Genomic DNA, 24912 nt, shown 5'->3' on the forward strand with positions numbered 1-24912 from the left:
TTTAGAAAGGTACCAAAGCAGAGATCTCAAAACTAGCACCCAAACCACATAAGAATTATTGTCTTCAATGTGAAAAAAAAAATATTTTGGGGGGGGGAGGGGAGGGGGTGAATCATAACCCTGCTGTGTTATTTGAAAAATATTTAATGGATAATGTTTAGTTTAATATTGTATTAGGTTGCAAGAAGTCAGTTTGACAGGGAAGTGTGCTCTGTTGTCAGCATTTTTACCTAAAATTGATTGCAGGTATATCCACAATCCATATCAGAAGGTATTATACATTTGACCTTCTCTCTGGGAAAAATAATATTCCCAAGAAGGCTCATGTCATGCACATCTTGAAAACACTGGGATTCTAATAAATTATGGGAGGCATGCACATCTTTCTTCCTAGAGTAATGCAGAGAGAATTTGAGTGTGGGAAGGTAAAGTTAGTACAGCTCAACTGGCTGCTTCCTTGTCCCCCCTCAGAAGTAGCAAGTTCACAGTTGCAACTGCAAAACCGTGAACTGAGCATAAGTGGTAGTGACTACATAGTTGCTCCATACTCTATTCAGAGGTTGTGGGTAAACTTGATAGGAAGTTTCCTGTTTACTTTGGCCAGTAACTAGGAGAGCATTTGCCTCGTCAAGTAGTTGATACTTCACCTTATTTGCTTTTTGTTTTCATGTCACAAATTAACCTTCTACAATAATTATTGTTTGCCTCCCTTACTTTTGTTGCCATGCTGAGTTTTAAATAAGACATCAAAAACACCCTTCCAAACAACAGCTTACCTTGTAGTATGGCATAAGGAGAGTGCAAATGGCACAATGAGGTTCCTTTTTGGCACAAGCTGCATTATATTCTTTTTCAGCATTGAAATTATGGACTCTTTTGTGCCAAAGGTAAATGAGAGGCTTGGCCCAGGCTTCTGTTTCTTGCACTTCCTCTTCAATTAAGGAAGTTTCTGGCAGTTCTTAAAAGAAAACAAACGTGATAAACATGGTACAGTAGTCTTGGGATGAAAGTAAACAAAACCAAAGTTACTCCCTGATCTCACAATGAAAAGCAAAAAATGTCAGAAGTTGTTCTTCATCTAGATACAAGTACAAAAGAATTACTGTATGAAGTGAGAAGAGGTCTACAATTTTGGGATGTGTTTTGCATGTCATGCTATATACTGGTGACTACATAAAAGGAGTGTAAGGTAGCATTTTGATGGTGTTGCTCCAACACAATGTGGGTTGATATTCATATCCACAAAGTGAACATCTCTAACTCCATCTCTTACTTCCTGCAATTTTTTACTCCATTACTGCATATACTCTGATTTAATTCTGACTACTGAACAGGACTAGAGCCTGCCAATCATCATAATATAAATCAGATTATGCCCTTAACATGGCACATTTAAAAAGCAAAGTGAAATGACCCTACGTTCATTTTCTGTGGACTATAATGCACAAATATTGGCAACTTAAAATATGTAAAACTGAGACGCAATCAGATCTTGCCCATCATCAGACTCTAGTGATGTTCACAGGTTTAAGACCTTCTGCTAAATTCCTGCTGGGCCATCACCAGAAGAGGCATCTGACACTCTCCAGGATCTATCTTAATAAAGCTGCAGACAAAATTCATTTCTACAAGAAGAAATTTCTTCCAATAGAAAAATAGCCCAAGAGTTGGACTGTACAGATGTTCCTCCAGCTCTGTAGCCAGAGACCTTTGTAGATAAGCTCTCCAACCAGGGGACACTAGAAGGCTCTTTTTCGGCCACCCTCACCCTTAGAGGGAGCCCATTAATTGACAGCCTGCCATCTCTCCTGCCTGGGAGAAAGCCAGGCTATCTAGTGGCAACTGGCAGCTGCTTAAAAGCAGCAGCTGCTACAAACAGCCCAGGAAGGTTCCAGTGCCAGGAGAATGCCCCTCCCAAAGCTGAGAGGTGGGGAGGCAAGGGAAAGCCAGCATGGCAGAGCCTTGGAATGAGAACTGGATATTGAGAAGGGAATAAGGTATCCAATAGGAATACAGAAAACTTTGGTAGTGGGATGGAGAAATAGCAAAGGGTTTGAAACAGAATTAGAACAGGAAAAATACTGAACTGTACAATCCATTTCTAGTGCTATATTTATGAAGATTAGTTTATTTCAAAAGAAAATGGCAACAATATAGAAGAGTTTAATGAAATACAATAAGCTGCATCATCACATTTGTTCAGCCCATGACTGACTTCATCCAGTTAACAAGAAGTAAAGACTTTATGGATCTCTTCCTTTGATAAATTGTCAAAAATTGCTGCAAAAGCACTATAAAGCTTATAGTAGCTATACTGGTGATGAACAAAGAAATTAATTATTTTCAAAGACACATAATAAGTGGCTATACTTAAACTAAATGTTGCATAGGAATTAATAAACTGACATATATTGTATGTGAATTTACTTACATTATTATATGCTGCTTCTCAAGAAAACATAATAATAATAGAAGAACCGTTTGCCATTAATATACACAATCCAAAACATGAGAAAAAACAGGAAATGCCTCCATACAGCTTTTAAGCAATCAGTTTGTGATATGAAACTACAAAATGTCTAGTTAATAATGTACGACTAGTTAGACAAATTAAGATTTCCAAAATACAGACATGTTGCTCAAAATCAAAGAGAAGACTTGGAAATGTAACATGAGAGCCTGGCTTACAGCAAATCTCAACTGCTCATTTCCCTTGATACATTTTAGCTAAAAGTATTTGGTTAAGTCATATTTCTCCCACACTAGTTGCAATACTCTAGGAATCTTGAAAATAAATATATTGATCCCTGCCATAACATCTCTTACCAATTCCTCCTCGCTTTATGGCAAACGTTCTGATTATTATTCCCCATGTTGTTAAATGAGTAGAAACAAATGCATTAGTGTCTCCTGCATTCTACCATTCTGGAGCCTTTTTTTCAGAAATTTTTTTTCTAACCAAAGCTTCTCCATTCAATACGGAGAAATGCAAGGTGCTCGAACTTGGGCAGAAAAAAAACCCACATCACACTTATAGCCTCAGCATTGCTATACTCACTAGCAACATGACCGAAAGAGACTTGGAGGGTCATGATTAACCACAAAAGAACATGAGCCACCACTGCAATACCACAGCCAGCAAAGCGAACAAAACTCTGGTTAACATCTACCGATGTTATCACGAGCAAGACTCAGAATGTCATCCTCCCACTGTACTCAGCCTTGGTGAGGCCTCAGCTGGAATACTGCATCCAATTCTGGGCTCCACAATTCAGGAAGGACAAGGAGAAGCTTGAAAGAGTCCTGAGGAGACCTACACGCACGATCAGAGAGCATGAGAACAGGCCTTACGAAGACAGGCTGCAAGCCATGGGACTCTTCAACCTGGAAAAGCGCAGGCTCAGGGGTGACTCAGTGGCAGCCTATAAGTATATAAGGGGTGTGCATCAGGATCTGGGGCCTGTTCACCAGAGCACCCCAGAGGATGACAAGGTCCAAGGGTCACAAACTCCTGCAAGACCATTTTAGGCTGGACATAAGGAAAAATTTCTTTACTGTCCGAACCCCCAAGACCTGGAATAGACTCCCCAGAGATGGTGCAAGCACCTACTCTGGACGTTTTTAAGAAACATTTGGATGTTTATCTTGATGGGATCATTTGATCCCAGCTGACTTCCAGCCCTTTGGGCAGGGAGCTGGACCCAATGATCTTCCAAGATCCCTTACAGCCCTAATGTCTATGAAATCTATTAAATATCTTCCTTTTCATATGCAGACAAGGTTCCTTGGGTGAATCTGATATCTTTTATTAGACCAACCCAAATAGTTGGAAAATAATTATTAAGCAAGTTTTCGGGTTCAAAAACCCTTCGTCAGGCTAAGGAAGTTTCAGCAGTTGGTGTGTGCTCTTCCTGGATGGAATGAAAAGTAAAGAAACCAGAGGCTGGGCTGGTTTGCATACAAGACAGGTAGTCAGTGAAAATGTAGATTGAGGAGTCAATGGGTGACAGACAGGCTAGGGAAGAGAGAGAAGGGGGATGAAAGTGGAGAGAGACCTGGGGAGTCAGATGTCAGGCAGGTTATAATGTGTCATAAATCCAATGTCTATATTTAGTCCATGATTTTTAGTATCCAGGAGGTTGATGAAGTGGAGTTCGTAGGTCCATAGGCTGTGAAGTGTTTTTTAAGTTTCCTTTGAGGATCAGGACTGAGAGATTGGAGAGAGAGTGGTTTTCTTGTGAGAAATGTGCCCCCACAGGTAATTGGGTATTTCTGTCTTTGGTAGATTTCTGGTGTGCAATCATTCTGGTGCGCAGTTGTTGTTTGGTCTCTCCTACGTATTTTCCATCAGGGCATTTGGTGCATTGGATGAGATATATTACATTTCTGGAGGTGCAGCTGTAAGATCCAGGAATTGGCTCTGTTGTGGGGTGTAGTAATAGTGGGGGTGGTGGAGATGTGTTGGCAGGTTTTGCATTTCTTGTCATGGCATGGTCTGGATCCTTTTGATGTGTTCTGGGCTTGAGGAAGTTTGCTTCTGGTGATGAAGTTAGCGAGGTTCAGTGCCTGTTTGAAGGCTAGGATGGGTGGCTCTGGGAAGATCTTTTTAAGAATAGGGTCTTTTTCTAGTATGGATTGTTTGAGGATTTTCCATACAGATTCAAGGGAGGGGTGATATGTCATAACCAGCGGTGTGCTATTTGTGGGGGGTTTTCTTCTGTACTGCAGCAGTTCTTCACGTGGTATCTGGGTGGCTCTTTCAAACGTGCGATCTATCTCTCTGGACGAGTGTCCTTGTTGGGTGAAAGCCTTTTTAAGATTGGTGAGGTGGCAATCCCGGGTGTTCTCTTCAGTGCAAATTCGGTGGTATCTGAGGGCTTGGCTGTATATCACAGCTTTTTTGGTGTGTTTAGGGTGATTGCTGGTTCTGTGCAGATATGTATGTTGGTCTGTGGGTTTCTTGTATAATGTGGTCTGTATTTTATCATTCTGGATACTGATCATCGTGTCTAAAAAGGAGATGTTGGTGCTGGAGTATTCTAGAGAAAGTTGGATGGAGGGATGGTGACTGTTGAATTTTAAATGGAACTCAATCAGAGATTGTAGGTTTTCAGTCCAAATGATATAATACTCATCATGGAGGTCTCAACCTTTTTATACAAAGTCTGCCATGGAGCCTAAACTAGGCACCTTTCTCTGTCCATCTACCTATCTATTACAGAACAATATGACTAGTAGCTTCATCCTTGCTGTGATTTTACTAATTTATTTCATGAACTCTCTCCCATAACTCTTTTTGATCTTGATACTGTCGTTATCTTTAATATTTAAATTACAATTGTACCCTGAGGCAGAACTGGGCCTGTGTTGTCCTGAAGTCTACAGAAATATATAGAGGCAAGCTATACCTGTTAAAAGAAGTTTATAAGCTAAATATTCTATCTTTACTCCCTATTTTGAATCTACAGCCCCAGGTTCCAAGATAGTTTTCTATTAATGAATGAATTAGAGCTCACGCTCACCCACAGGAATCTCCCCTAAATTTCTAAACATTTATCTGTCATCTTAACCCTGAACTTGACTTTTGTTTCCAGACTGAAAACAAACTGGAAAAAGAAAATTATTTTTATCCCCAAACACACCTGATTTATCATGCCCCATCTATTGCTAAAAAATAGCATAACTAGGGGATGGGAAAGCAGGACATCAGTCCCAAGCACCGACTTAAAAGGGTATAAAATGGCAGCGCCCGTCACTGACCAAGGAGCAAAACTTCCTAGTTACACCTCTTCTGCCAAATTCATCTACATATATTTGCTCTGCCTCTTCTGAAATAGGTATCTAAGTCTTAATAAACCATCCTTACCATTCTAACCCCTTCTTTTACACTCTTTATAAATGTTGATTTTACCAGTGTAAGGAAGTAAAAAAAAAAGGAGTTGCCAAAGTGAGATGGTAGCATCACCAGCTATTCTATCACTTTCAGTGGTTTTCTGTTCATTTAGCTTTAATTCCAAAAGAAGCCAGGAGCAGAACTGGCACATGGGATTGTAATTTACCAATGAGGTAATACTTCCCCCCTTTATGCGGCACTGGTCAGGCCGCAGTTGGAGTACTGCATCCAGTTTTGGGCACCACTCTTCAAGGAGAGATTGAGGGCCCTGGATCTCTTCAGCCTCCGCAAAAGAAGCCTGAGAGGTGATCTTGTGGCTGCCTACAAATTCATTGAGGGGTGGGGGGGAGGGAGGCAGCAAGGAATAGGAGATGGTCTGTTTATCAGGGCACCCCTTGGAGTAACTAGGAACAATGGCCACAAACTGACAGAAAGCAGATTTAGGTTAGACATCAGTAAGAACTTCTTTATGGTAAGGGGTGCCAGAATCTGGAATGGGCTTCCAAGGAAGGTGGTGCTCTCCCCTACCTTGGGGGTCTTTAAAAGGATGCTAGATATGCACCTGGCTGGGGCCATCTGACTCCAGTGCACTTTCCTTCCCAGGGCAGGGGGTCAGACTCAATGTTCTGCTAAGGTCACTCCCGACTCAAACATCTATGAATCTATTACATAATCTGATACCATCTCCTATGAATCTAGCAGTTTAAATCTTGATTTAAAGGTTTCTTTTATGATTAAGGCAATATGTTTGTTCATTTCATGTCCATCCTGCCAACCAGTAATCTGGTAGAACCTATGTCAACCATGCTTCCAGCTCTCCTATAGGGGTCCTACAGGATGACACTAAGGGCACCTATACATGAGCAGCGAGGCTGCTCCGACACTATCAGAGCAGACTCAATTAATTGAGTCTGCTAGAGCATGGTAATTACTGCACTTAAATAGCCTCCAACATCTTGTGTATCAGCATCCCCACGCTTAAAAATGGCAGCGGGGGTGCTTTATCTAAAGCTCTGGAGCCACTCAAACTCTGTCCCCTCCTCACCTCCCCCACACACTCCTGGAGCGTGTGTATAAAAGCCCTATGTCACTTGGCTACAGGTCACACAGGACATAAGTAGCAGGACAGGCACTTGAACCATCATTTCTCCTGTTCCAAAGTAATACCTTTACCACTGAGGAATCCTTCCTCCCCAGGTAACAGGCATCTTCCAGGAAAAGTAATTGGTCTCTTCTAGTGAAAGCACAAGAGTCATAGAAATATAGTACAAAAAAAAAAAAAAAAAGGAAAAAAAAATCAATTTTGTGCAGTTTTGTATCCCAAATAACTTCTATTTTACCATTTTGATGTGTGCAACTAGAACTGTACTTATGATCACTGTTATTGCAGAAAATATTAGAATGTAGGATTTCCCACTGTAGAGCCAACCCTTCTAAACCCAATCTAGCTCTTCCATTAAAAAACACATGCACAGTTTGGTAAGGAAGAATCCAAAGTGGAACAAGAATCAATGCCTTGAGTAATTAAAGGTTCGCCTGGTACCTTGTGTCACCACATTACTGCTTCAGAGGTCCAGAGTTCTTTAAGAACTTTCATTGAAGCCTAGAGTTCTACTCACCATTTTTCTAGGATTTCGCAGAAAATGGCTCATCCCTTTACTAACATTCACCTACCTCTACATTAAAATGATAAAATGTCAAAATAAATGGATATTTTTTTTTAACAACCATGAAAGTCACAGGATTCATTACTTCTGTGACAAAATGTGATAAAAATTCTGCCTTGGTTAGCAAATTCACTGGCTATAGTACATGATCCCATGTACAAAGCATTCTATATAAAATGAATCAGGTTGCCTTGTGTAGCTCTGCTTTGTTTTCTCTTTAAATGTGCACTAATAAAATTTGTGGGAGGAGAATGTGCACTGTGCTGGAACCAGTAGATAGATTCTCCAGTGGTATAAGTGGAATTAGGTTCATCCAATATTAGCTGCCCGATATTTTTAGGAAGAAAACAAAATAGTTTTTGAGGAAAAGGCATAAAAAATTGCTACTGTTAGAGATAATTATTTTAAATTTCTTGGAATCTTTCAAAACAACAACCTGATTTTTTATTCCATCAGATATAATAAATTGATGCAGCAGACCTCAAAGCCCTGACACAATCAAAAATCTTACTTACTTTCCTTACACAGAAAATTTAATGGGATAAGACTAGCCCTTCAAGAACTGATGTCATCTTGTGGGAAACTCTGAAAAGCTTTCTGTTTAGAAGCATTTCTGTTATTTATTCAGGATGTCCTTCTTCCTGCTCTCTTCTTAATGATCCTTTTTTGATTACTAATTACATGAACAAGAAGAATGGGCATCTACCCTGCATTAACTCTGGTGCTTCAAGATACTGTATTTAGTAAGGATTCTGCTATAGGCTCACACATCTTGTGCGTATGAGTTTAGAATCCTTTGAGCAGTCATGTTTCTCTGAGTTATATGCAAGTCTGTTCACATTTCTATGTTGAAGATTTACAAGGCAGAGTGACGGCAATTCTCAATTTCCTCCTAACTCGTTCTAAAATGGGGATGAAAGGCGAGTTGTGGGATGCATCTGCATTGACTACAGTGTCTGCAAAATTCACATTTACTGTACTGTAAGTAAATGTTTTTCATGTATATGTCAATGCGAATCCCACTTCAGGTGACTAGCAAGAAGCATCTTCCCCAGGATTGGTGCCATGAGGAGTACCAGCTCCACAGTCAAAACAGATATTAAAGTATTGCTGTCCAAGCTCTGGCATCAGATATAACCACCATGTTCAATGCAAAGTGTTTCACAACAGTGAATAGGTCGTAGCAGCCTTGCAAGTTTGAGATTGGTGCACACCCCTTAGATAGTAGCATGTTTCTTAAAACAGATTCAATTTCTACCTGAAAGGACGTATCAAGTGTGGACCCCCAGGGCTGTCCTGGGTTTGGTGCTGTTCAATTATTTTCATTAGTAGCTTGAGGGATAGAACGAGTGTACAGTCAATAAAATTACAGCTGACACCATGCTGGGTGATGTAGCAGACATTTGGAAGGTAGGATTAGGATTCAAAATGACCTTCATACATTGGAGAACTGTCCTGAAATAAATTGGATGATACTCAATAAAGACAAGTGCAAAATATTGCACTTTGGATGGAGCAATCAAATGTAAAATGCAAATTGGGAAACAACTGGCTCTGATGCAGTATTGTAAAAAAGGAGTGGGAGTCATAGTGGACTGCAAACTGAATGTGTGTGTAGTGTTCTACTGTTGCAAAAAGAGCCAATAGGACATTTGGCTGTAATAACAGGTGTCACATGTGAGACATGGGAAGTAACATTTCTATTTAGCACTAATAAAGCCTTGCCTGGAGCACAGTGTTTAATACCTGAAGGTAAAAACATTTGGAAAGCACATTTGGGATTGGCTTGAAGATTTTCTTTGATGCATGCTAGGCAGGAAAGTAACAGCAAGAAGGTTGGAATGGTTGGATTTTTCAAGTTTTAAGGAGGTGGTTGGGGAATCTACTATTGTTTCCTATTGTTGAGTTGTAGTTACAAGCCACTGTAATCCTTTTAGATAGGGTGGGATCTAAATCTAAATAATAATTTCTGCCAAAAAAACGATTAAGTCAGAAAAGTCAGTCACACAGCCCTATCTTACCACCATGTTCAGTAAAAAGAAAGAGGGATGGTTTTGATCACTTTACTCTTTATGCCCTCACTAGGGAACGTAAGAAGGCTCAGAGTGCATGCACGGGCTCAATGAACACAAAGGAAAAGATGTCTGTTTAAAGATGCTAATTGCTCAAGGCACACTCATACCCCCTGTGAGATCCTCACTGATATGTACACAGAACAGGGGTTGGAAAGCCTGTGAACATGAAGCTTTAGTGGTGTGGGGCTTTGGCTGCAGATGCTCCTTCTGCACTACTGCAGGGACAAGAATCAGCTGTGGGTGCTCTCCCCTGCAATCATCAGTGGTCCTAGCATCTGCTTTTCTCCCCACCCATGATTCAGGGTGGGTTATTCTGGCCCACAGTCAGAAAAGGCTGCATACCCCTGACACGCAGAACCACCCCTATTCTTAACGCCTATTCTGGCCCTGTTGCTTATACTCCATCTGATATGGTAATGATCTCTTCGAGTACAATTATTATTTCCATAGCAATAAATGTAATATTGCAAATTGGAGCTATCACTTCACCCTGCAGGAGGCCAATGATTCATTAATAAAAAATACTTTCACACAGAAGTAACTCAAGGAGTACATGGGAATACTTAGCTTGGAACAGGTATCCAGGTTGTAGCCATACTGGTCTACAGGAAAAGGCAATCAGGGCTCATGGTAGAGGTGATATCTTTTATTAGATGAACATGATTTTTGCAAAAAAAATTCTTTAATTGCAAGCTTTCGGACACAAAAACCCTTCATCAGGCATTGGAGAAAAGATTATAAAAGTTCTCCTGGGTAGAAATGAAAGTTCATATGTCATAGGATTTCTCAGAGAAGTCAAGAGATGGAAAACTCTTTATGCCCTCACTAGGGCAGGCAGTTCTTAGCTGGTAAAGAGTCTCTCAGCTCTTGTGAGGCTCTATGATGATGCAAATTACCTTAGACAAAAGCAGGAGCAGTATCTCAGGTTTCAGGTAGTCAGAGTTGCCTCTTCCTTGGGAAACTTATTATAATTTCCCAAGGAGGAAGCAACTCTGACCACTTGAAACCTGAGATACTGCTCCTGCCTTTGTCTAAGGTAATTTAAATCTTGATTTAAGGGTTTCTTTTGTGATTAGGGCAATATGTTCATTGATTTCATGTCCATCATGCCAACCAGATGTAGGTTCTACCAGATTACTGTAATCTATGTCAACCAGGCTTCCAGCTGTCCTATAGAGGTCCTACAGGATGACACTAAGGGCAATTAATTGAGTCTGCTGGAACGTGGTAATTACCACACTCCAGTAGCCTCCAGTGTCTCATGTATCAGCATTCCTGTGCTTAAAAACAGTAGCAGGCATGCTTTATCTAAAGCCTCACAGAGCCTCATGGGAGAGCTGAGAGACTCCTTACCAGCTAAGAACTGCACATCTAGAGGAGTTTTCCATCACAGTTTGAGGAGAAGGTGAGCAGTCAGCAGGGGCAAAAGAACAGATTAAGGACTATTTAAGGACATGTGCAAATCCATGGAGCTGGACAGGATTCACCCAAGGGTGCTGAAGGAGATGGCTGAAGTGACTGCAGTGCCATTGACCATTATCTTTAAAAACTCATGGCAATTAGAAGAGGTCCTTGACAACTGGAAAATGGCAACTATAGTGCCCATCTTTAAGAAAGGGAAGGAGGAGGATCTGGAGAACTACATACCAGTCAGCCTCACCTCAGCCCCTGGAAAGATTAAGGAGCAAGTACTCAAGGAATCCATCTCTAAGCACTTGGAGAAGAAGGTTCTTAGGAACAGTCAGCATGGATTCGCCATGGGCAAGTCATACCTGACTAACCTGACTGCCTTCTATGATGAAATGACTGGCTTTCTGGATGCAAGGAGAGCAGTGGACATGATATACCTTCACTTTAGCAAGGCTATTGATACAGTCTCCCACAGCATTCTCACAAGCAAACTAAGGAAGTACGGGTTGGATGAATGGACTGTAAGGTGGAAAAAAACTGGATGGATCATGGGGCTCAGAGGGTAGTAATCAATGACTCAGTATCTAGCTGGCAGCTAATATCAACTGAAGTGCTACAGGAGTCAATCCTGGGACTGGTTTTATTCAATGTCTTCACCAACAATCTGAAAGATGGGATGGACTGCACCCTCAGCAAGTTTGTGGATGACACCAAGCTGGGGGGAGTAGCAGATATGCTGGAGGGTAGTGCTAGGATTCAGGGAGTCCTAGACAAATTGGAGGATTGGACCAAAAGAAACCTCATGAGGTTCAATAAGGACAAGTGCAAAGTTCTGCATTTAGGATGGAACAAATCTCATGCGCTGGCACAGACTGGGGTCTGACTGGCTAAGCAGCAGCTCTGCAGAAAAGGAGTTGGGAGTTACAGTGGACAAAAAGCTGAATATGAGCCAGCACTGTGCCCTTGTTGCCAAGAAAGCCAACAGCATACTGGGGTGCATTAGTAGGAGTGTTGTCAGCAGACTGAGGGAAGCGATTATTCCCTTCTATTCGACACTAGTAAAGCCACTTCTTCAGCAGTGTATCCAATTTATGCCTCCCTCTGCCACACACACACACACACACACACACACACACACACACACACACACACACGATGTGAACAACTTGGAAACAATCCAGTGAGGACAATGAAAATAGCACATGATGTATGGAGAGGGGGTGAGGGAATTGGGCTTATTATGGAGAAAAGAAGACATGGGGGAAATTCAATAGCAGCCTTGAACTAACTGAAAGGTGGTGCCAAACAGGATGGTACTCAACTGTTCTCAGTGCTGGCAGATAACAGAACAAGGAGAAATGGTCTCAAGTTGCAGCAAGGGAAGTTTAGGTTAGATACCAGAATAAACTTTCTCACTAGAAGGGTAGTAAAGCAGTGGAACAGGCAACCTTGACAGACTGTGGAATTTCCATCATTAGAGGTTTCTAAGACCTGAGAAGAAAAAGTTCTGGTCGGGATGATATATTTGGGGATGGCCCTGCTTTGAACAGGAGGTTGGACTTGATGACTTCCTAAGATTCCTTTCAAACCCAATTTTCTATGATTCAATGGTAAGTGTATATCAACATAGGACCACTCCAGTAGCATTTTAGTACATCATAGCTTTCAATGCTGCTTGTATGCTTGACAGCTGAGCACTTTAGGGAGAGCATTTTCTAGCGCTGGGAAGTTTAGTATTTTTTTTATATACTTTTCTATAAACATTCCGGAGGTGTAGCATACCAGGTATTCTCATGAGACAGTAAAATGGATTGCTACTAGTACAAAAAGTTTATTAACTGCATTACATGAGGACATAGCTACATTTTCCTTTACTAATGAAGTTCTTATTCATTTATTAAATACTTCATTACCCCCTCAACAACCAGATAGAGAGCTGTATTCCCAATGATGTGAGGCACAATTTCTGAACTACAAGGGACTTCTTGCTTTTAGGGTTATTTGGTGCTTGGTACAAAGTATGCAAAGTTCGATATTTTGGCTCCTGAAGCAACAGGACAAGAACTTTGTGGGCATTTATACACATACATTTGTCTGCTCCGATGTGCTGGGAACCTGATGCGTTGCAGCAGACTCAGTTAATTGATTCTGCTCTTCATGTGAGCTGACATGTCTGGTGCTGAGTTGCCTGCATTTGTATAAATGGTAAAATGCACATCAGTGCTGAGAAAATGGTGCCAGTGCACTTTCCAACTGAAACACCTTTGATGCGTTTTAGTTCAAAAGTGCACCACAGCCATTTTCTCAATGTTGACATGCATTTCACCATTTATACAAATGTATGTGCTGCAAGCATGTGTAGAAATGCCCTGTGTTTCCAGAACAGATATAGTTAAACTTTGTGCACTTATTAATGACGGACCATATTTTCTCACCTACAACATACACCTTTTCCACAAAATTGGGGTGCGTGTTTTAGGTAAGGGAAGCTGTTTTCTTCACTTGAAAAGAAGCAAGCATGGAGACACTGTGCATGCCATGCAGCTGCCAGGATGGTTGCCACTAGTGTCTGTTCAGGAAAGTGAAGGGGCAGTACTGTGTTAAACCTCTTATAGCTATAGCTATTGTCAGAGCACTGTGTCTTGTGCCTGAAGCAGCAAGTTAGCTGTTAGTAGTATCTTGACAAGGCTTGTGATGTAGAAACAACACTTTATTTATAGCAACTGATATAAAGAACTACTTACAGTGAAGAACTAACCATCTTACTACTGCTATTGCAAGGCTCTGGGGCCTAACCCTATGTGACACTGGGTGCATCCACATATGCGTTTTACTGTGGAACAGACCAATTAGCTCTGCAGTAAAGCACCACAGTCTACGTGTGCACTGATATTAGGGTTCAGTAAACTAATTAACTTCACCATAAGATAGTATTGCTGGGGACAGTGTGATCAAATGCACATGTAGATGGTGACTGCCTCAGGCAAATCGTGCAAGGTGAGCCCAGCCAGGCAGGGGCCAGACCCCAGCTCCCACCAGCCCCTCCACTGCCCAACATCACCATCTGGAGCCCAGGGCTGACCCTTTGTGCCCCCTGGCCAGCCCAGGGTTTTTCTGCCCAGGCTCAAATCGCTGCTGTCCCAGGCACATGCATAGACACTGCACCCAGGAGCAGTTTACTCCAGCTCAAACAGCTCTGGAGTTTGTTGCGTCATGTTAAGTTCACATGTAGATGCACCCACAGAGTATATATTCTTGCAAACATAGTGGAAGTTTGGCTCATGAAGTGTGGCCTTCCAGGAGACGGTCTGAATGAGGCAGCTGGTACCATACCAGGATGCAACAGTTCCTGGAAACTATGTCCCTAGAAGGAGTTGCTCTGTGTCATAGTTAGTCATGATTCTGGAAAAATCTTTGTTTTCTTTTTTTTTTTTTTTTTTTAATAATATTCTGCTTTACAAAAACAAGCTTCATGTTATTGTTGTATGTAAGAAAATATGGTAATATAAATTTATAAATATGGTCTCGTGGTATGAGAGTTCAATCTTATGTGACACTAATGCTGTATTATCAATAGTTATATCAACACTTCCCACTAATTACTAGATAGCATTAATATCAGAAACTGAACCTCATAAGGAACAGGTTACATTATAGACTAATGTGAAAGATGTACCAACTTTGCCTTATGCAAATAACATGTTTGTGTCTCCATTACACTACTCATCTCAGAATAGTTGATTCTTTTTAAATATGTAAATGAAAAAGAAAAATACATGCCTGGACATTTTTTAAGAATAAGGAAAAGCTTTTAAAATGTATAACACATAAGCAGTTGCTGTGCTACAGTCCAAACATCTAAGAGAATATTTATAGAAATGAAATAAATCTCTGTTTTCACAAATTCTTTGGTATCAAAATTAGTGGCAAACTTATTCCAACACATAGTATTATCTGCTTTGAATACATTTTGCTTAGTAAGTTAAACTAAAATTCTCAGAAGGAAAACATTTGGGCCATTTGTGGAATGGGCTGCTGCCAGTACTTGCTGATCTAACCCAGCAGATGTGAAAAGCCATAGACACTAATACAGTACAATTTTCTTTTACCAATCTCAACAATGATTTTGCTGCTTGGGGTTATGTTCCACTGATGTTTTCTGGCTGTGTACAGCAGCATTCTCTGCTATGAAGAACATAGCAGCATCTGTTATTTTTCAGGTACTTAAGCATAATCTCAGCCCTGGGAGGCATTTTATATAGTTTCAAATGTCCTGGAGGAAAAGAAAAAAAAAAACACTAGGAAAAAAAAAAGCTGCAACTTGGAAACTTTACTGCTCCTCCACTATATCTGCAAACGGGATTTTAAAAACTGTGCTTCATTTTTTAGTTATGAAAACTATGGGTTTTATAGGAAAAGATAGAAATGTAAACTTTGTTAGTATCTCATAGTAACGATACTGAAAAGTATGTATAATATTTTTTGGTGGGTGAGTCCAATTGCTGAATTATGAATTAAGTTCTGTAGTTCTCATAAAACTTGTATGTGAAGAGAGACTAGCTGAATCACATTATAGTCTAAAACCATGAATAACCTGGAACAAATTCAACTTAGATCATGTCTGAAAATAAATGACTGTTTTTACAAAACTTGGTAGGAAGGAAGGAAGGAAGGAAGGAAGGAAGGAAGGAAGGAAGAGCATGGAACATCAAAATTAACAGTTTCTCATTAAGGTACTTCTAACGTTTTGTGCAAAAAGGTCAATTTATTAAACTATAGTTGACTTTACTTGAGTCCCAGGCCACAACTAGATGTACAGGTACATGCGGTTTACAGTACCACAAGCCTCTTTGTGGTAGCACAAATCACATGTGGTGAACATTAAAACATGCCCCATGCTACAAATTTGCATATTTCCTGGGAGCAAAAAAACCCAAACAAACCCCAAAACAAAAAGTGGCACAATGCACACCCAACAAACATGCACTGGCACACCCGAAGGCCAGCCCATCCAGAGCAATGTTTGGGTTGCCAGCCAGACCTCCATGCTGCCTGACCTGCGCCCCTGCTGCTCCAGGCCACCAGGTAAGTTTCCTGGGGCCAGTGCTGGACAGTTCCTCAGTGCTCTTCAGTTCCTGAAGAGCCAGAAGGGGGCAAGGGCCCCAGTTTTTGGGGCACCCTCCAGTTTTGGGCCCTCCACTTCAGGAGGGATGTGGATAACCTTGAGAGAGTCAAAAGGAGAGCCACCCACATGATCAAAAGCCAAGAGAGCAAGCCTTATGAGGGGAGGCTGAGGGACGTGAGGCTCTTCAGTCTAGAGACGAGAAGGCTCAGGGGGCACTTAGTGGCAGCCTATAAGTACTGCCTATAAGATCTTGGGGGTGCACCAAGATCTGGGAGAACAGTTGTTCACCAGGGCTCCCCAAGGTCTAATGGCCACAAACTTATGGAAGGCCGATTTAGACTGGATATAAGGAAAAACTCCTTTACAGTCCGAGTGTTCAGGGTCTGGAACAGACTCCCCCCAGAGGTGGTGCAAGCACCTACTCTGGACTCATTCAAAAGGCATTAGGATGCATATCTTGCTGGGATCATTTGACCCCAGCAGACTTCCTGCCTATGGCAGGTGGGGCTGGACTCAATCTCGCGAGGTCCCTTCCAGCCCCGTAATGTCTGTGAAATCTATGAAGGGCAGATTGCCCACTGCGGGACAACTTGTCTCACAATTAAGAGCACATGCAGAGGCATGCACTGTGCCAATTTGTGCCAGTGCAAGCACATACCCCTAAATGTCTGGACATGGCCCCACACTACTTATATACTACTCCCAGAAAGAGGAGAGCAATCAGAATTAGGCCACAGCTAACTTATACTTAAAACTAATCTAATACAATTTTTAAAAATGTTAACATTTTGGGCTATGTCTACTCCAAAAAACCATTCTCAGACCCACTGTGCTGTTCCAGGTAAGCTCTTTCCTAAGCCAGAACAATATAGTTGCTAGTACAGTTGCCAGTACATACTGCCACAGGTTAGCTAATTATCATGATAATTATTTGATACTGTTATTCAGACAGGCTAATTAAACCCACCAGAAGTGCCACATAGATGTGGCTATGCTGTTTCTGGGTTAGAAAGCAGTCCACCTAAAAAGAGTGCAGAATGTTTTGGGGTACTAGACAGTACTTTCTCATGTAACCTAGTGGATGTGAAAAGCCACAGACACTAATATAGTCCTTGTTGAACTAACCCAACAGAGTATGGTAAGTCTGCCATGTACCCCTAAACCTTATATTTTATTGTGCTTTATAATTTCATGACAAAAAGCTTATTTCTATTTTTAAAAGCAAAAACAACGACTACATATACAAATAAGGACCCCATCATGCATTCTCTGAACTCCCCTAAAGCCTATAAGAAATGCAAGATTTTTCCCAAAATGGGATGCCCACTAATTCTGGGTACTGAACCTGAGGCATCACTGGTCTAACTTTCAGCAATATTAAACAATCTTACCTGGAGTTACAGATGTTCATCATTTCTGATAATTGGACCTATGGTGTCTCAACTGGATGTTCACATATTGGGTGACCCAAAATTAAAATGTGGCTATAAACACTCACTGGACCAGGGGAGGACCTCTTATATTTGCTATGGGACAGTAGGCACATTTCATCATTTCCGTTTTGAAATATCCTTATAATGCCAGTGATATCATGTCTCTCTATTGTGAATTTTCCCTAAAACATGTAGAATATTTCACACAAGCTCAATTTCTTAAAGCCACCTACTCTATTTAACCCAAAGGTGAACTGATGTAAAACTAGAACCAAAAACCACTGAACAATCTTGCTAGAAATTAGTAAGTGCCCATGAAGACTTTTCGGCAAACATGCAGCACACAATGCATAAACATGGCAGGACCGGTCAAACATAAAACAAGCCAATTTATTTCCCCTTGTAAAGGCTTTAATTTACATTCATCATTCCTTATTTAGTAGCTTCTCCTTGCGCTCAGATTATTCTGTAACAACTCTTGAGCCAAATTTTTAATATCTGTGGATTTGTTACCCACAAACATTCTTTGCTCTTAGTAGCTGTAACTGTATATGCACTATTGTAAAGATTCTGTCTATAGTTAAAAATTATATTAGGAATTTGTTTTTATAAATGTCTATTATTATTTTGACATATATATCACCAAACTTCATTCACATTTGTAAAGTTGCATGAGTTAATAAGCTAAGGTTGACAAGTAAGCACCGAATGTACACTAAATGTTGTACATATTTACACACATGACCAAGCACTACAGGCCTGAGGCTTGATTCATAACTTAATTACATCACAATTATATTAATGTGACTTAATGGTGTAAAACAGCATAATGAAATGGTAAATCAAGTTCTTTGGCTAGGGGCAGAAGTTACACAAACCAGTTTAAGTGATCAGAAACTGGTTTAAACCTGCAACAGAACAGTGGTTCAGTGCAAATAAACCAGTTTCAAAATGGCTGAAACTGGTTTCAGATAAACCTGCTTGCATGTAGTACCAGACTTAACTGATTTAGATCAAACCGGTTTATGAAACTTCTGTCCCAGACCCCTTCCTGGTTCAAGTTAAATCACAGTTCCCCAGCATCCTAACATGCTTTGCAGCCCTGCACTGGGCTCTGCTGTCTGCTCCAGACAGCAGGGCTGGCTCTGCCCCTCTGCTCCCTGTCTGGAACAGGGACGGCTGGCTGACAATGGGGGGGGGGGGGAGCATGAGGGGGGGGCAAACCCCAGCTGGGGGCTGGGGCCAGGGAGGGAGGTTAAAGACCTTTTCTCCCACTCAAACTTACTGCTAGCTGCAACTGTGGACTACAAATCCCAGAGGCACCTGGAAGCAGGAAGAGTAAGAGATGAGCAACCCTGCAGAGTCCTGCTGCTGTAATTTTGGACTGCAAATCCCAGAGACCTCAAGGACAGCAGGAAGAGGAAGTGAACACACAGCCAGAGAGCCATGCTCTAGCACCCCCTGGCTTCTGGCCTGATCCACTGCAGGTGTGTGGCTGCATTTCCTGAATAAAAGGTAAATGCCTGTTCACTTCTGTCTCAATTTAATCTGTGCATTTTAGATTAACCTGCAAAGACTGAAATGATTCAGCCTCAGGCTTTTTGATTGTACTTAGCCTTTATGTTTCAGTGAGAACTGTGAACTTCTTCCTATAGCGAGTAATAAGTATTTAATTTACATATTTCAAATCCTTTAAAATTACAATCACCAGAAGCTGTAGGCACAAAAACAGAGAGATAAGACACAGATAATCCACTATGAAGAAACCCCTAATTACCATTCCCACTGGAGACAGCAAACAAGCTGTGACTAGTTAATGAAAATACAGTACACGAAATTCATGTAGGCGATATAAAAACTTGTGGGTTACAGGGGGTGGTATTTTTCAAATTTACTATCTGCTTTCTAAGAGCATCACATGCATTGAACATACTAATCGTTACAAGTTTCTAAACCTCTCTTCACTATCCGTCCAACCCACCCATCAATACCTGAATTTGTGGGTATAATGTCCATGAAAACTAAGAAACCCTTGTCCAAATTTTTGCTCCTATCAATGAACAAGAAAACTGATATATGATATGGTTACTGTGAATTCAGTTTTAAGAAAATATAGGAAAATGTGTTCTCTTTGCTCAAACTGCCTAATGCACTATACCATGACATAAATAATAATTAGATAGCAGCATCTTTATTTTAAAGTGCTTTAGAAATTTTACAGACCAGATTCATTGGCCTACTCCAGCTGTTCTATGCCACTGCAGTGATAAAAATCAATCCTATATATAGTAAATATAGCTTATGGTTTCTTTTTGTCTTCAGAGTAGCACAAAATCTTAATCATATCTATTTTAAACAACTGTTCCATAATCCCTACTCAGCAAAAACATGCTACAATTTAAGGAATTAGGTTGCTCACACACTTAAGCATGTGCTTAAGTGTTTTGCTGAATCAAACCTCAGAAAAAAAAGTGTTATCTTAATTGTACAGATTAGACAACAGGGTCAGCAAGTAGCTTGAATTCATATGGTAAGTGAAAGACTGAGTTGAGATTTTAACTCATTAGTTTCAGGCAACCAATCTCCTGCATAGGACATGCATTTGTTAAATACTTCTTAAAGAAGGTACATATACTTAACAATAAATTGTTCACCCTTTCTTAAGGATTATCCTTTGCAGTTAAATTTATCATTATTATTATTATTATTACCAGCTTTACTCAAAATATAAGATGAGGTCCCCTTCCCCACACCCACCAATCAGCATCAGGGTAAAAGCCTAAGAAGTTGATTAAATACAGCCAACACCACAGAACATGACTATAAAGTACATGCCCCATATTGGGCAAATATCCTAATGGGAACCCTACCACAAAGATAGGTTAGTACAACCCAAATGAATAAAGATATATGGTAGTGCCCATTAAGTGCAGTTCCCCTCAGCACTGAATCTTTAAGTCATGGTAAGTCACTACACTGAATATATTTTGACTTCCTCCTCACTCCCACAGCTGAGCTGCTCCTTTCTTTCCCATTTTCCAATTATTCTTGTTTCTTCACCAGCCTTAAATATTAGCAAATATCACCAAAGAGGACCCCAAACTGTTCAGCTAAAACCCCTCTGTCTACCCCTCCCTCAGTCTGTTGTATATGATTAGGGTGGACTCACCTTCAATGAGGTAAAACCACTGCCCTATGGCTTATCTGCACGTAAACTTTCTGAAAGATCCCAGGACTCATGACAAGAATACACAGTTAGGAAACAGATCCTTTGGGGAGGAAGAGAGGGGGTACCTGGAGTGCGCGCACACATACTGAGCAGTGCTGAGCTATGGGGTCACCATGCCTTGAAATGCTGACGACTCTGCTGGGGCCCAGCCCAGTGAACCATAGAAAATCATAAGCCATCGGGTTTTGGACTAATATCATGCATAGTTTGTACTCTATATAAGTAGATGCAAAAATGCTACTTAAAAGTATGTTTATGGAGTACCTGTGCTAAATCCTGCAGCAGTTTCAAAAAAGGTAAAATGCATCTATTTTGGATGAACCAAGTCTATGGGTACTATATGTAAATTACTACAGCTATGTTTATTTCAAGGTTATTTTTTCACATTTGTTCATCACTTCCATGTGGTAAGGTAAAACAGGGTCTGCCAGTAAGGATAGGGGGAAGAAATTGGTAGGACAGAGGGCCAAGGGGCTACCTGACTCCCCCATATTTATTTTCCCTGCTGTAACAGTGGAAGAGAGACAAATTAAAGACAACCCTCCAATAATTAAATTCCATACTTGGAAATATAGTTTTCCACATATACAAGCTAATTATTGGGGATCATCTATATGAGAAAATGACGACATACTATTGTCATCATCATCATCATGCAAGATGCTGTCACATACAAAAGCATATTTAATCAACATTTTTTGCGTAACAGTATTATAATGACATTACATTAAGTATGATTTGTGTAGAAGCTAAAGATCTTGACAGAGAAAAGTGATGATGGCTCACCAAGCTTACTGTTCAATTAATAAACAATCATTACTAAGATATTTTTTAACTATTGTCATTTATTGTGGAATATTGTGTAACCTACTCCAGTGAACTAATCCTTCCTAAATGTAAATCATAATTTTCCATTTTCTCTTTGGACTGTAATTACAAAAACAGAAGCTAAACTATGGGAAATAATCTTGCAGAGGAGACATGTGGCTCTTTGGCAAACTTTAGAAGCAATTTGCCCGGTGATTCTGTAGCTAACCCTGAGAAGGCTGCTGAGAAGCTGCAATAATTCAACAGGAAGATCATTTTCATTTTGGCTCGCTTTAATGTACAATTTACATGAGTGTATAATTGAGCCTATGGTTCTGTATCCCTGTTTTAGAAGACAAAAATATATCATTTGTACGAGATTTTCAAGGGATCTTAAAATACTTTGTAACAAAGCAGAGTTTGTTAGTGGTTAATGAGTTTTAATGAGTACAAAAAGATACCAAGGTCCAGCAAATCGCAAGTCCTATGGGAGACAGCAAAGATTAAATTTGTTCATATGGTGGATCCAGGATTTCAAAAGGGGATGTGTGGGAACAGCAGCCAGCACTTCAGAGGTGGCTTCACCTCCCCTCCCAGCCTCCTTTCCCCACCAGTACCAGCAGACTGCAGCAGGAGCCTTCAGAGCCTTTTTGGGAACCTATATACATGCCTGATACCTACTCCAATGCGTTCTACTTCAATTAATCGAGTCTGCTGGAGCGTGCTAATTAGCACACTCCAGCAGCCTCAGCATCATGTGTATTCAGGATCCCCACACTTCAAAATGCCAGTGGGGGGGCTTTAACTAAAGTTTGTCAAACAAGCTTTAGTTAAAGTGCCTGCAACGCCATTTTGAAATGCAGTTGAACATGCAAGATGCTGTGGGAGCTTTAATTAGAGCGGTAGAATGACCAGACACCTAGTGTCTAATAGCTCTAATAAAAGTGGCCCCACCCCCACCCCAGTGCACATGTAAAGACATCCTTTAAGTCCCCAAAGAAGGTAAGAACCCCCGAGCCCTTTTCCTTGATCATTTCCCCTCATCTCCCTTTTCCCTGTTCCTACCTGTGCTGCTTTTCCCACTGTAAGATGAGTGGGCTAGGTTCCAGAGCTGCTCCTGCCTGTTTCAGCCAGGCTGCACAGGGACTGGGCTCAGCTGCAGACACCAGCAGCAACAGCATTGATAGAAGGTGGGGTTCTTCCTCCCCACACCTGTTCCTGGGGGGCAGATAGGGCCATGTGGGGGTGAACCCACCACTGCTGCTGCTGCTATTGCTATCCCCAGCTAAACCTAGTCCCCATGCAGCCCATCTAGAATGCGCAGAAACAGCTCTGGAGCTCCCCTACCCCCAGGACAGTGGGGAAAGCAATACTTGCACGTGGGGAAATGGGGGAAAGGTTAACAAGGCTTCTGAGGGGAAGAGGGGGTTCTTACCTGCTTTGAGGACTTAAAGTCCCCAGTCTCCAGTGATGCAGTACAGTCTTAAAAGGGGGTGTGGCTATGCCACTGCATCCCCTCTAAATCCACCCCTTTTCACTGACAACTCTGGCTACATACAGGCATGCAGTTTCTCCTGGAAGAGTCACTGATTTCCCAGGAGAAACCAGGAGTGTACAGATGTTCAGCATTTTCCTCCTAAAGCAAAAATGACTGCTCCAGGAGAAAAAAAATCTGGAAACCACTGGAGCTAAATCACTCTCAGATGATTTTCTCTTGGGATAGTGAATGCGCACGTGTTCTTTTTGAAGAAAGGACACGGCATCCCAGCATGCTTTAATCCGATCCCCCTGTGCATTCTGTCTCCAGGCAGATTGAGGGAACCTGCAGAGTACACTGAGATGTGTGCACAGGGTCCCCCCGCTGTGCAGAATAAGAACTGCAAGTCTGTCTTTTTCAGAGTCTCAGTATTAGAATATCCGTTCAGACATCTCCAGGTAAGTTTTTCTACCAGGACACAAACTCGGAGGAATTCTCCCAGATCATCTGACTGTGTGTACATAGCCTCTGCTACCACACATGATTCTATAAATAGGTGACAGGGGGCAAAGCATTTAGGCAAAACATTTCAAAACAATTACAAATTGCAATGCCGTGATATTTTGGCACCCAACCTGAAATGCATAGTATCTGCTTTAGGAAGGTGTTGAGGACCAAAGCCCCTACCAACTTCAGAGCTGTCAAGTCGCATCAAAGAGCAGCTTTCAGATGTTGGGGCACTCAACATTTTGGGAAAATTTGTCCTTCTTCCCTCCTTGCTTCAGTTTCCAAATCACAAAAGTGATTTTTATCCAACTTCGCAATTCACTCATTTCAAGATGACATGTACCACATAGGCATTAGATTTTTTTTTTTTATAATTATTTAAAATTTAAAATTAAATTACAAAGCATCAGAAACACTTTAGACTACTTAAGATTAGGTAGCACATTTTCCTCCTAACTCACTGAAATACATCAATAGTTGCTGCCCGTAGACACTTACGGTATTTAAATGTATTCTTAAAGCAGCATGGAGAAGTGTAGAAAAAATGTTTTCCCTATTACTTGATTGTTCATGGGCCACAGTATAGCAGTAAAAGTAAACTTCCAAGCTCATTGCTTAAAGCTCAGCTCAGCTCTTACCACCATTCCATGCAGTGTTAAGGGTCAATCTGAACCTAGCAGCTCATAGCATGGTTAAGGCATGCTAGTTTCTATATTCAGTGGCACACAGAAAGCAGGAGCATAACTAGAGGATGGAAGCAAAATAGCCACTGCCACAGCTGGTGGCTGCAAAGCAGCATCTGTTGCTGCCCCATGCCCTGCTGCTGCCTAGAGCACAAAACTGCACTGCTAAGCCTCTGAAAGAATAGCTGCCCTTGACTCCCCAGCCTGAATGACCAGCTACCTCATTACAGCTAGACTGTAGTTGCTCTTTAGTACTAGTCCAGAGAAAGACTTAAACTCACATCTCCTGAAGCCACAGCAGGACACCTTAACTGCTCTGCCATCAGGCCTGTGCCATCCAATGTACTATGGCTCACATTTTTGACCCTGCACGCCAGAAGAATGGTACGGGCCAGTCCACAGGCCAAACTGAGCCCTGCGCTGCCCCCCTCAGTGCCAAAATGGCACCCTGGAGCCTTGTGCCACCTCCACCTCATTAGAACCTGATCTATGAGGAATCCTGCAGGATAGATTACATGGTGCTGAGGGCCAGATCTGGCCCACAGGTCAGGGGTTGAGTACCCCTGTACTATGGCAACATATTAACAGTAATTATAGCAGAAACAA

General features: G+C 41.3%; 1 protein-coding gene across 3 annotated transcripts in view; it reads right to left on the minus strand.

The window, feature by feature from the left end:
- KDM4C (lysine demethylase 4C) overlaps positions 1 to 24912 on the minus strand; it is a 490147-nt gene that overhangs the window by 165452 nt on the left and 299783 nt on the right. For all 3 annotated transcript variants that reach the window (XM_006272325.4, XM_019478152.2, XM_059724744.1), the window contains exon 14: positions 777 to 958. In XM_006272325.4, the coding sequence (XP_006272387.1) occupies positions 777 to 958 (182 nt within the window). The remainder of the gene's footprint in view (positions 1 to 776; positions 959 to 24912) is intronic.

This window comes from Alligator mississippiensis, chromosome 3 (genome assembly GCF_030867095.1).
Source record: "Alligator mississippiensis isolate rAllMis1 chromosome 3, rAllMis1, whole genome shotgun sequence".
NCBI classification, from domain to species: domain Eukaryota; kingdom Metazoa; phylum Chordata; order Crocodylia; family Alligatoridae; genus Alligator; species Alligator mississippiensis.